We start from the raw sequence: 13,910 nt of genomic DNA on the forward strand, positions 1-13,910 counted from the left end.
TGCTGGAAATAGTTTATTTTGATGCACATGCTGCTTTTTTGCAAATTTGCAGTATAATATTTATTTTCGTTTTTCCTGCAGTGTATAAAAATTGGTGTATTTCAAAAATAAAACTATGAAGACACTCAAAATAAATTTCCTGTGGTGGGAAACTATTTTGTGCAACTTTTTTGTATTTACAGTTTTGAGGGATAAGCCTCAAAACTGTAACTAGTAACTAGAAATATATGTTAAAAAAGCAAAAACGATTTAAAAGTTTTTGGAGTTTATTGCACTTTTTTGCAATTTATGTAATTTCTATGCACTTAATACATACATATTATTAAAATTTAGGCTGTAATGGTTGTATTGATGTATAGCAACTTGAAATGCTCCCAAAAATGGCTCCACAGCATGTAAAATATACTATAAGCTCTGGAGGACTTGGTTCTATGGTAGGTCTTTAAGGGTTAAATGCAGCTTAAACTTGATTTAAATGTTTTATTTAAACATGGCAGTCTTTACCCTGTGAGTCATTCATACTCGCTCTCTTTCTTTTTTCCACACAGATCTAAGGTCGCTCGCCCCACCCTCATCGCCACATATATGGCAGCACTGCATCACTCTGATTCTGGCTCTGATTGGCCAGCAGAGGTGACCCCTCCTCTCTGTCGGACATTGCGACCTTTGACTCTTTGCCCACCTATTCCTGCTCCATCATTCCCAACATTTAACCCCACTCCATCCCTCTGCTACCAAAGATACAGTCAGAGACGAGATAGCTAAAGCAGGAGGCCATACGATGGTTTGGTGACATGAGAGTTGAGTTTGAAGGTGCCAGATTTATTTTATTGGGCTCGTCTTCTCTCTCGAGTCACAGCGATCTGTTTCTGACAGAGCAGCTTCAGTCCAAGACGTGTTTGCAGTAGCTGAGCTTAGAGACTGGAAGCAGGGGGAAACTGCTGCGCAACAAGCTCTGACGTTGAAGAACCTTCAAGCCACAGCAGTATTGTCTGATTAGTGACCATATTTCTCGACGTGTTCCAGGAAAAGCATTCATTTAGTAAATAAGACAGCTTTATTTAGAATTAAATTAATAAGATCGGCTGTTTATCTCTCTGATGGCTGCTGGACTTTGTTTGGTTTGACATCGATGAGATAAACAGTTGATTTTTCTTACGTGTCTTCCGTGCACACGCAGTAGGGAGGTGACAGTTACCTGTTTGGCATTTTAACCCCCAAAGACATTCCTCAGGTGTAGCTTTGTTCAAGTTACAGCTTTATTTCAAAGCAGCATTTTCTTTGAATATGTTTTTTTGATGCAGTACCACCTGTGGCTGCTGATGAGCAAAAGGACTTAGCTTAAACGTCTTTTATCAGATCATTTCAAAGCAGAACCAGAAGTTTAAGTATGAATTTTCTTCTTCTCTCCTTATTGGTAAAATGGTAAATGGTCTGTATTTATATAGCGCTTTACTCGTCCCTAAGGACTAGAAAACACTTTACACATCCAGTCATCTACCCATTGGTGATGGCAGCTACATTGTAGCCACAGCCACCCTGGGGCGCACTGACAGAGGCGAGGCTGCCGGACACTGGCGCCACCGGGCCCTCTGACCACCACCAGTAGGTAACGGGTGAAGTGTCTTGCCCAAGGACACAACGACCGAGACTGTCGGAGCCGGGGCTCGAACCGGCAACCTTCCGATTACAAGGCGAACGCCCAACTCTTGAGCCACGATCGCCGCTCCTTATTTTTGGCACTTGTGTAAACTGTGCCATGGGGACCTGTGCTGGTATCATTAATGGGTATCACTCTGCATGAATAAAGGAACAAGTCATGTTTATAGGCAGATCACACTTTGAATTATGTTCCCATCCTGCCAGAAGGCCCTGGTTATTAGTGCAAATCCAGCATTACAAACACAAGTCGTTTTCCAGCATAGATTTCAGACATGTGAAGCCAGAAGGTCTGAGAGGCACTGCTGGGAAATGTTGGCATTTAGCAGCAAGCATGTGTGCAGAAGAAGAAAGAGGAACCAAAAAGAAAGAAAACAAACTATTTGTGTGGCGTCGTCACAGCAAATCCACATCAATCAGCCGATCCTGATATTTGATTTGGCACTTCCTGACCCTTCCCCGTCCTTCCTCCTGGTCTTGAGTCAGGGATCTTTCACATGTCTGATGTTAACCATCACATTATGGAGCAACCAACAAATGATGCACGCTCTAAAAGTCTTTAGGTAGTCCAGGATCAGAATCACTCGTTGGTTAGACATCCTAATGTGGATTAGGGTGAAGAATCCGTGGATGCCTGTTTTTAAAGAGTTTGCTGTCTTAAAGATACGTCATCAAATTCCTGTGTAAAAGTTTCCAAAATGATAAAGCTGTCAGCAGTAAAGTTTATGTTTTGTGTTAAAAAGATCAAAGTTCAGTTAGGCCCGGCTTGCAAACATCAGTGGACCATCTGGGTGAGTCGTTAGGAGCACATTATTGATGGTGGCAATCGGAGAAAAGGACAAACATCTGGAATAAATGGTGGGGTAGCTAAAGAGAAATAAGAAACAAAGCACACATCTGGACACACTGCAGGACACCCACTGAACTGCTGCCCACAGTTATTCATTCATTACAAAATGAGCCTTTAAAGTAGAAATAACTGATGTACAGTCAACCACTCCATGTGTGACAGAACAGTTGCAGTCTTTACTGCACGGGCTGCTGTTCTGCTTTTACTCGAGCCCTGAGAGCTAAACACAGGTAACCTACAGCTTAGTACTGCCCCTGACGACATCCTGCCCCGAAGGTTTCACGTGGTCATGCAGAGTTTCCCATCACAGTCAGGTTGTCCCATCAGCAGATGCAGCTTATGTCTCTGTTTCCAGACTGACATCCAGTTTTCTACAGCGAAGCTCTTTAAACTTTCAGGCAAAGTCAGTGTTAGGAGAGAGGACATGCACAGCTTGAATGTCAGCCTTCCCCCTGTCCCACCTTTCCCTCTCATCATCCACGTCCCCATAAATCCATTCTCCCCCTTAGCACATCAGCAGTACTGTACTGTGAGATGGACCGACAGTCATCTCTCGCTTATCTTTTTATGCTTTCGGTGGGCGGGTGGACCAAGCAAATGGCATTTAAAAATAAAAAACGTACTTTCAGAGCCTACTTTGACATTTGTCTGTCTGTGGCGGACCAAGGAGGAGAGGTCAGCATCTGCCATCAAGTGCCTTCAGATTCACAGAGGGAACGTTCGCTGAGCCACGGCCCGCCAGCCTTCGTCACAGAAACGAAGAGTCAAACATCTTTCTGTCTTACTGACTGGAGTGAACATAAAACGTCCTCCGGTTTGATTATGCAGAGAAACACTTTATTTCTTTTTCTTTTCGTGCAGATGTTGGATTTTGTCAAAACCTGAGCCATGCTGAATGGCATTTTAAAAAGGCACCACTAAAGAAGCCATGGACAAGGAAACTGACTGTGGATACAGGACACCTGATTTATTTAACCACATAAATAAAAGACCAACACGTGACCATCACCTGACGATATGATGACACCTGTTTTGGACAGTTCTCATCCCTGTTTCAGTGGGATTCAAGCGTTGGCGTTTCAGAACCATTTTAGTATTCCAAAATAAGAGTTTCTGGTAGGAGCCGAAGACTTTAATGCTACCTGAGACCAACAGTTACCTTAAACTACAAAATTAGATAAAGATTTCCAACAAATAAAACAAGAACAGTATGTCAAATCAAATCCTCTGTTGTTCCTACGATAGTTTAAAAATGGTGTTGGGGAGGGGAGGCTGTTTTTATTTTGTTGTTTTTAACATGTGTGGGGGTTTTAACTGAATTTTTCTTTGGGTTTTGAGATTTCTATTAAATCTATAAAAAAGTATTAAAGAAGATTTTAAACTATAAAGCATTTTTGTATCCTAAAGAAACTGACATCGTGGGTGAACAGGTCGAAGCATCTATTAGAAAAGCACAAGAGATTCATAATTATTAACCCTCTCAGGCTCAAATTAAGTTTTTTGTTGCTAATGCACAACCAAGTCCTGCAGTGGTAAAGAAACTCATAAAATATGTATGTGGGGTAATCAGGTTGTTGGTTTGTAACTGTTGCAAATCGGCAACGCCTGCCTGGAGAGGGTTAAACACACGTGCACACCTATGATTCCTGATTCATCGTCTCTGCTCATATGTGTATGTATGGAAGCCCATTTCTGCCAAGAAAAATGGCTCCACAGTTAGCATGATGAACACTGAAATAAGCCATCATTTACCGTTTGTTTATTTTTGTCTTTATTTTGACTTATTTTGATTTTGTTACCATCCCCTCGTTCTGCTACAGAAAAGAAAAATACTGGATTACAAATGAGCATGATTAAAAATAAATAAATGGATAACAAAGACAGCTGGGATGGGCTGCTGCGCCCCGCGGGGAGGGTAAATCATGGACTGCCTCTCTCCATGGGTGTCATCTCTCTATTGTAGGCGGCAGTTTGGGTTTAATGGATCATAATTCATCTCATTAGGTCCTGACTGAATTTCTGTGGGTCTGTAGGTACAACTTTTATTTTTTCCCCTTTCTTACGTATTTGTAAAATCTGGCTTAATTTAACCATTTGGAGTTTAAATTATACATTTTGGTTTTTACATAATGATTAAAATGTCTTTTTTTTGTTTTAAGAACTTTCTTTCACAACTTTGACTCTTTTGTGCACGAATGGGCTTTCCCCGGATTCCCTGGTGACTTTTTCCTTCTGTGTTTTTCTGCTGCAGCTGATGATCAGATTATTATTTCAGCTCCTCTGGGTATTAGTTTTCCTCTGCTACATTATTATCACATTAGCTGGAAATGGGTGGTTGCCTCTGAAGAACACCAGTAGGTTTCTGTATTTTGTTTTCACATATATTGAACAGTTTTCATGACTCTACAACCTTTTTACAGAAAGAAGCCTCATTTAATCAAAAATAGATCATTTATACAAATATATATTATTATGTTACACTTCACCATACGCTCAACAAATGAAAGGAAACATTTACACTTGTCATAAAAATAAATGAATAAAAAACTGTAGTTTCTGAGTTTCGACGTACATGTCAGATCTTTTCAGTCACTGTCACAGTTTTCGAGCAATACTTCAGTAAACATGGACACGTGACTTAGTCTGCACAGGAATCACATTCATTGAAAAGTAATATTAATAATAGATTGCATTTATATAGCGCTTTTCGGGGCCCTCAAAGCGCTTTACAATTCCACTATTCACTCTCACATTCACACACTGGTGGAGGCAGCTACAGGTGTAGCCACAGCTGCCCTGGGGCAGACTGACAGAAGCGAGGCTGCCATATCGCACCATCGGCCCCTCTGTCTCGCCCAAGGACACAACAACCGAGACTGTCCGAGCCGGGGCTCGAACCGACAACCTTCCGGTTACAAGAGGAACTGCCAACTCTTTGAGGCACGATCGCCCTATAAAGAACAGTAAAGAACCAGTCAGCAGCCAATGAAGGGAAAACTATCCCAACACCACATTTACTACATTTATGTTCTTGAAGTTTATGATTTTTTTTGCACATTATGTGAAGCCTCTATATTTTCCTTGGATGACATTTTCTCTTTATGTTACGTTTGGATATTATCACATTCTCCTGAACTGTAGATCAGCCACCCTGTTTTCCTTGTTTGACCAGATTTTTATGTTGGCAGCCACAGAAGTGCACCAAAGCGTTCATCTGGCCATGCCCTGATTGATTTGTTTGCTGTTTGCACTGTTAGCTCATGTTTCAGGATGAAAAGGCCACTCTTGAAATGAAGACTTAATTTAAAGATATAACAAAAGAACAGCTGTATAAGAGAGAAACAATGGAGTCACTTATTCACAGCTCACACAGCTCTGTATGTGACTCACATACACGATAAAGGACTCGACTTTGCAGTTTTTCTCCCCTTCGTGCCTTCAGACTTGTTGTTGGTCCAAGTTCAGGTCCAGATGTGCAAATGACAAAAGGCTCGATCCACAGTAACCCACATTCCTGCATTCAGTTCCATTTATCTCTCTTTATTTATTCAGCAGACGTGTGGGTGAACATACTATTTCTGATCCATTTCCACTCTTTAGTTCAATTCTATTCAATTTTATTTATACAGCGCCAAATCACAACAGCAGTCGCCTCAAGGCGCTTTATATTGTAAGGTAGATCGTACAATAATAGATACAGAGAAAAACCCAACAATCATATGAGCCCCTATGAGCAAGCACTTTGGCGACAGTGGGAAGGAAAAACTCCCTTTTAACAGGAAGAAACCTCCAGCACAACCAGGCTCAGGGAGGGGCGGGGCCATCTTCTGCGACCGGTTGGGGTGAGAGAAGGAAGACAGGATAAAGACATGCTGTGGAAGAGAGACAGAGGTTAATAACAGTTACCCTGCAAACTGTTTGTTCTTGTATGCAGACGATGCTGTAGCTTTGTTTCTCTCTACTTTGGTGCAGTCTGCACTAACAAGTTGAAGTATTATGAAACCCTGGCCTGGGTGTCAGTATAGCTCCCTGGGCCCAGGTCTGACTCCACCCTGAGTCACTCACAGTGGGTCAGCCCTCTCTCCCTCCCTGCCACTCTCTACTGCTCAATCATAAAATATTTGGGCTATTATAAAGTAAATCAATAACTTTTGCATTTGAACTACCCATGGTGTCATAATAATTAATATCACATGAAACATTTTAAAAGACCTTATGGTAGAATGGTCAGGGTAATATTGATGAATATGATAGTTGAAGCAATAGAAAGTATTATTGTTGGTTATTTTTCTGAGGAATAACATAAAATAAGACTAAAAAACAGCAAAAATAAACATAAAAACACTGGAACTTAAACGCTAAACTAAAACCTTTTTATTACTTTAAAGATTTTATTTCTGCAGGAATTGGTCACATGTTCTAAACTCAGGCAGCAGGTAGGCAGGTAAACTCAGGCTCTGATACGTACGACACTGGTTCTTTTTCCAGCCCAGACCTTACATTTCGAATAATCTCTGCTGGACAAAGCGTCTCCTGTCGACTTTGCAGGGGAAAAGCACGTCCTCGTTAACTTCCTCAGAGGTGCTTTTGCTGGTGTTGTATATGTTTGGATTTTTGGAAGAGGAGTGGGCAATAAAGTTTTAAAAGCTACCATCAAGTCTCTGTGGACATGCGAAGAAAATATTTTTATAACTGTCATTATTTTCTGCAGTACATTCTCACCTAAGTGATGCTACACTGCATACTGGTTATTATTGTTATTATTATTATTATACAAATAAATACACTCCAAATGTAACAGTGTTGTGTTGTGTGTGTATTCATTACTCCCATCACATTCACCCAAAGTTCAAGCGTTTGAGCAGCTGCAGAGCATGAACACAACACACAATCCTCACATTAAACTCAGACTAAGGCCAGTCTGAGTGCACAGCTACCCTTTTAAGCCTAATTACTGACTCAACGATCTTCTTTGAAGCTCAGCATCTGTTTAGATATGGTCTACATAAGGTATAGTATCTATTTTTATCTAAATACAACAACATGACGGCCAGTAGGAACTGTTTGTTTTGTTTGCTTTAGCCATTGTTCACACATTGAATAAAATGTACACATTGTTCACTGCACACTGTTTTAGCAATCAAACCGCACTCTAGTTTCCTCTATTGTCAAAAACGGGATGAAACTGTGCAACGTTCACGTCTTCAGCGAATCGTTTGATCAGGGAGTCTTTCAAGCCTTTTTTCCCGTCTGAAGCCACCAGAGTAAAACTGAACGTGACGACAGACACCTTAAAAAAACATAATAGCTATAAATGAGAGTCGATGCCTGTGTGGTTTCTGCTGACTGCTGGCTCTGTTCGATTTCAGTCTGCAAAATGGAAAAAATGAAGGTAATTTCCATCATTTGAATAGAAAGATTGACAGGATAAAATGAAGCTGAGTAATGAGAGTTTGCAGCAGGCAAGAGGGAGCTGAACGAGAAGCTTTCACCTCGTGGGTGGAAATGACAGATTTCAGTCAGACCTGAAATGTTTTTACTGAAACGAGTGACATCCCCGCAGGATAAAACACAGCACTCAATTCAACATATAATTGTTTTAGACACATTTTCCAAAATTAATCCTGATGTAAATTTGTTGATGTATGGATATCTGATCAAGAAATTGTTTTGGGGAGATAAAGTCTTGTCACGGTTCTGGGTCAGTTTGACATTCTGAGTTATGTTTTGGTTTATTTTTGAATGATGAATCTGCGTTTCAAGTTACTTTGGTGTGTTTGGTTGTTTTCTTATTCTCTTAGTGCTTGTGGTGATGATGATGTTCTATGTTCCAGCTTATTCTGGTTTACTTTTAGTTCTGCCCGTGTTACGTCTGTGTTTCTTAGTCTGCGTCCTTGTGTCTTATTTCCTGTTTTATTGTGAAAGTCTGTCTTATGTTGGTGTGTGCAGCTTTGCTCCCCCTGTCTCGTTAGTCCAATTTCTCCCAGCTGTGTCTCCCTCCTGTTGCCCATTCCCTGATTACCGCCCTGTGTATATTAGCCCTGTGTTTTCCTCGTCGTACCCTCAGAATTATGCCTGTGTGTTTAGTTCTCAGTGTCATTGGTCAGGTCATGTTTTCGTTTATCACCAGTAAAGCTAAGGTTCTCAGTTTCAATTCAGTCTCAGAGTCTCGCATTTGGATCCTCCTCTCCATCCGCCTGCACACAGAGCCCTGACAAGTCTTCTGTTTTGGATCAGTAGTTTCAGCTGTTGGTCTGCTCCCGCTACTGGGATAACTTGTGTCTTTCCATTTGGTCAAACTGGAAACTGTCATCGATAATTCTTTTTAGGAGTCCACTCGGACGTGGACCGTGAGCCATGACACTGTAACGAGCGTGTACCCCAGCTGACCATGTTCAGCACTCTCAGACTGCAGCGGACATGTTTATCCAACCTTCATTTACTGAATCCAGCAGCCTTACAGCCACCATTCATCATCCTTCAGTTGATTTTCAGTTGCAGGCCTGGCGTGCGTTAAGCAGATCACACTCAGGCTGGTCTGGACGGGCTATAAGTGGGTTTTGTTACCTGCCTTCTGTTATGATTTAAACCAGTGATTTTTAGTGATTTGGCCCATTCAAAGTAACATTTTCTTTACAGCATATCTAAATAAACTTGCCTATAAACGCTTTCCTCTCTGCCTCTCCTCCTTCACATTTACAACCCAAGAAGGAGCTCCTAGGCAAGGCAAGGCAAGGCAAGTTTATTTGTATAGCACAATTCAACAACAAGGTGATTCAAAGTGCTTTACAGAGACATTAGAAACAAGAACAAATAAAAAGCATGATTTAAAATTGAATAAAACAAGCAAATAAACTAACTAACTAATTAACAAACAAACAACAGTATATAAAATCAAAACAGATAAAATCAGAACAGTAGATAAAATCAGTAGTTAAATGTAAGTTTTGAAATTTAAGCTTAAAGTGTGGATTTGGTGCTTTATTCAAATGCAGCTGAGAACAGGTGAGTCTTCAACCTGGATTTAAATAAACTGAGTGTTTCAGCTGATCTGAGGCTTTCTGGGAGTTTGTTCCAGATATAAGGAGCATAAAAGCTGAATGCAGCTTCTCCGTGTCTGGTTCTGACTCTGGGAACTGATAAAAGACCGGATCCAGATGACCTGAGGGATCTGGAAGGTTCATACTGGGTCAGGAGGTCACTGATGTATTTTGGTCCTAAACCATTCAGAGCTTTATAGGCCAGCATCAGAACTTTAAAGTCTATCCTCTGACGGACAGGCAGCCAGTGTAAGGACCTCAGAGCTGGACTGATGTGGTCCACTTTTTTGGTCTTAGTGAGGACTCGAGCAGCAGAGTTCTGAATGAGCTGTAGTTGTCTGACTGATTTTTTAGGTAGACCTGTAAAGATGCTGTTACAGTAATCAAGCCTACTAAAGATGAATGCATGGACTAGTTTTTCCAGGTCCTGTTGAGACATCAGATCTTTTATCCTTGATATATTCTTGAGGTGATAGTAAGCTGACTTTGTTATTGTCTTAATGTGTTTTTCTAAGTTTAGGTCTGCATCCATCACTACACCCAAATTTCTCGCCTGGTTTGTGGTTTTTAGATGTATAGATTGAAGTTCTCTGGTGACCTGTAATCGTTTTTCTTTGGCGCCAAAGACTATTACCTCAGTTTTGTTTTTGTTTAGCTGGAGAAAATTGTGGCACAACCAGTCATTGATTTCCTCAATGCATTTACCAAGAGCCTGTACAGGGCCTCGGTCTCCTGGTGACATTGTGATATATATTTGTGTGTCATCTGCACAGCTGTGATAGTTTATTTTGTTGTTGTTTATAATCTGTGCCAGTGGGAGCATGTAAATGTTAAACAGAAAGGGTCCCAAGATGGAACCTTGGGGAACTCCACATGTGATACTTGTCTGCTCAGATGTGAAGTTACCTATTGATACAAAGTATTTCCTGTTTTCTACGTATGTTTTAAACCAGTTTAGTACAGTTCCTGAAAGACCTGTCCAGTTCTCCAGTCGTTTGAGTAATATATTGTGGTCAACTGTATCAAATGCTGCACTGAGATCCAGTAAAACTAGGACTGACATTTTTCCACTGTCTGTATTCAGACATATGTCATTAAACACTTTGGTCAGAGCAGTTTCAGTGCTGTGGTTCTGTCTAAAACCTGACTGGAAGGCATCGTAGCAATTATTCTGTTTTAAGAAGTAACTGAGCTGTTGAAAAACTGCTTTTTCAATGATCTTACTTAAAAACGGGAGATTTGAGATCGGCCTGTAGTTGTTCATTTGTGTCTTGTCAAGATTGTCCTTTTTCAGTATAGGTTTGATTACAGCAGTTTTTAGTGATTCTGGAAACACACCTGATAATAAAGAAAAGTTGACGATCTGTAACAGGTCTGACTCTAAAGTCTTTGAGACCTTTTTGAAAAAACTTGTTGGCAGGACATCTAAACAGCAGGAGGAGTTCAGTTGACCTAAGATGTCCTCCAGGTCTTTGCTGTTAATAGGTTGAAACTGTTTCATGGTGTTTAAACAGTTTTTTGGTGGACACAGTACATATCCTGGATCTGCTGTTGATGTACCAATTGCTTGTCTAATTTTTTGGATTTTTTCAGTGAAGAATTTGGCAAAGTCATTGCAGGCCATGGTCGAATGAAGTTCAGCTGCCACTGACACAGGAGGGTTTGTTAGCCTGTCAACTGTAGAAAATAAGACCCGAGCATTATGGCTGTTTTTAGTGATGATGTCAGAGAAGTAGGACCTCCTTGCATTCCTCAGTTGTAAATTATAATTGTGAAGTTTCTCTTTATAAATGTCATAATGAACCTGGAGGTTTGTTTTTCTCCATCTGCGCTCAGCTTTCCTACACTCTCTTTTTTCATTTTTCACCAGTGTGGAGTTTCTCCATGGAGACTTTTTCCTTCCAGAGATAACCTTCACCTTAATGGGAGCAATAGTGTCCATTACATTTAACATGTTAGCATTGAAGCTATTGACGAGCTCATTGACTGACCCTCTGGACAGGTCAGGTGTTAATGGGAAGACCTGGTTAAAAATTGCACTACTGTGTTCAGTTATACACCGTTTTGTGATCACTGTTGTTGATATATTTGTGTGGGCTGAGATTTTACTTTCAAAGAAAACACAGTAATGATCAGACAGGCCCACATCAGACACAGTAACCTTTGAAATGCTCAGGCCTTTGGAGATCAGAAGGTCAAGAGTGTGTCCTCTATTATGTGTGGCCTCTGTTACATGCTGAGTCAGCCCAAAGTTGCCCAGAGTGTTACTCAGGTCTTTAGTCCCTTTGTCCTGAGGGTTGTCCACATGAATGTTAAAATCCCCAACAATAATTACACAGTCAAAATCAACACAGATCACAGACAGCAGTTCACTGAGGTCATTAAAAAAGTCTGTGCAGTATTTGGGAGGCCTGTAAACATTAAGAAACACAACTTTGGATGGGGCCTTCAGCTGTAAAGCCACATATTCAAAAGACTGAAAACTTCCAGGAGATAGCTGCTTACATTGAAATGATTCATTAATAAGACAGCAACCCCTCCTCCTCTCCTGCTCGCCCTGGCCTCACTGATAAAACTGTAGTTAGGAGGGGTCGTCTCGATGAGAACAGCTCCACTGTTACTTTGGTCCAACCAAGTTTCAGTTAGAAACATAAAATCAAGGCTGTGCTCAGTGATTAAATCATTAATTAAAAATGTTTTCCCAGCTAGAGATCTAACGTTTAATAAAGCCAACTTGTTTTAGAGGCATTACTTGTCCCCTCGTGTTTGGGAGCAGTCTGTGGCACACAAGGTATGTTTACTATGTTTAAAGATCTTTTAGAGTGCAGCTCTCTGTGTTTTGACCAGGCCACATGTCTCCTGTCACCTAAAAGTACAGAAATTTTAAAACCTTCTAGTAAACAGGGTCCCAGCTTCTCCTGGGAAAAGTCATCACTGCCATAATCCTCACAGCCCGGACCCTTCACACATCACGCATCAGACTGCGGAGACAGGGCATGAAGAGGAACTAAGGGGGGCGAGGCTGGGCAATGTGACTTCGATTGCTCTGTTGAGGGTGGGGCTCGATGGCGAACCTTTGGCCGCTCTGGTGGGGGGTTTATGGGGGACAAAAAGGGATTGGGACGGGGGGTAGATCTGAGCCCAGCATTGACCCGCTCCATCATCTCCTCAGTGAATTTCAGGTGTGGGGAGGAGGGAGAAAGGGAGGGGGAGGAGGGTGATGGCCTGTCAGGGGTTTGGGGGACTGGGGAAGGTCGTGGTCCCTTGTCCTGGTCGTTGGTGTTGTTGAGAGAGTTGGAGGCAAATAGGGACCCCTCTTCTTGCCTTAGATGTCTCTCCTTTCTGAGGCTCTTCCTCAGATGCCATGGATGTCTCTCCTTTCTGAGGCTCTTCCCGGGTGGGGGCAAATGGAGCTCCTCCTCAAGGTTTCTGCTGGGCTTTGTCTGTTCTTGGAGTACTGTTTGTTCCTCTTTATGAGATAACTCCTCGTTTATCTCAGCCTTGGCACCAAGCACGGATGGATGACGTATGGAATAAAACAAGTTGGAGGTGAACAGTTTCACCCCTGACTTGTTAAAATTAAATCCATTTGCTTTGAACAGATGCCTGCGTTCCCAAAAAATATTAAAGTTGTCGATAAAGTGCACTGAGTGGTCAGCACATGCTGATATAAGCCATTTATTCAGTGTAAACAACCTGCTGAATCTCTCGTCTCCTCCTCTGACGGGCGGTACAGGTCCACTGATGAATACAGCTGCATTCAGAGAGTTTACAGTATTTAATAATCCAGTAAAGTCCCGTTTCAGAACCTCCGACTGTTGTTTGGACACATCGTTTGACCCTGTATGCAGAACAATGTTTGTCACAGTTGGATATTCATCTGCAATTTGAAGAATTCTCTCCTTCAGGTTGTTGACCATATCGTTAGGAAAGCAGAGGACTTTAGTGTTCTTACCGCACATCCTTTGTACATCCTTTACGGCAGAGTCACCCACAATCAGAGTTTCAGGCCTAGCCTTTAGCTTTCCCTGTGGCCTTTCACTTTTCAACAGATTTTCAGACCTTATTTCGCTGCTTTTAGATGGATGGTTGTCCGATATAGATCCAGGGTCCTTTGATAGTGGAGCAAATCTGTTCTGCAGTTTCACATTCAGTTGTTTTGGAGGTTTGTTGTTAACCTTCCTATTCACGGTTGTCCAGTCCTGTTTCCTCCCGTATACAGGGGTAGAAGAGCTTCTCTGTCTCGTAGGAAGTGAAGGCCAGTCGGTTTCAGAGATTTCAGCTCGCTGTGCCCTCCTAATGTTTTGTTGTTTGATTTCTGGTTCCTGCCTTTATGTCACTGAACGTCCTCCTGGTGTTAG

The 13,910-nt window shown here is 41.6% G+C and overlaps 1 protein-coding gene and 1 long non-coding RNA gene across 2 annotated transcripts in view; one reads left to right on the top strand and one right to left on the bottom strand.

Annotated features, from left to right (window-relative positions):
* The window catches only part of LOC101484771 (MAM domain-containing glycosylphosphatidylinositol anchor protein 2), a 172,814-nt gene extending 165,507 nt beyond the window's left edge, over window positions 1–7,307 (top strand). The window contains exon 17 of the mRNA XM_004572181.3: window positions 549–7,307. Within this exon, the coding sequence (XP_004572238.1) occupies window positions 549–637 (89 nt within the window). The 3' untranslated portion in view covers window positions 638–7,307. The remainder of the gene's footprint in view (window positions 1–548) is intronic.
* LOC143415830 (uncharacterized) overlaps window positions 1–13,910 on the bottom strand; it is a 235,675-nt gene that overhangs the window by 168,762 nt on the left and 53,003 nt on the right. The window lies entirely within an intron of this gene.

Source organism: Maylandia zebra, unplaced genomic scaffold, assembly GCF_041146795.1.
Source record: "Maylandia zebra isolate NMK-2024a unplaced genomic scaffold, Mzebra_GT3a scaffold09, whole genome shotgun sequence".
NCBI classification, from domain to species: Eukaryota; Metazoa; Chordata; class Actinopteri; order Cichliformes; family Cichlidae; genus Maylandia; species Maylandia zebra.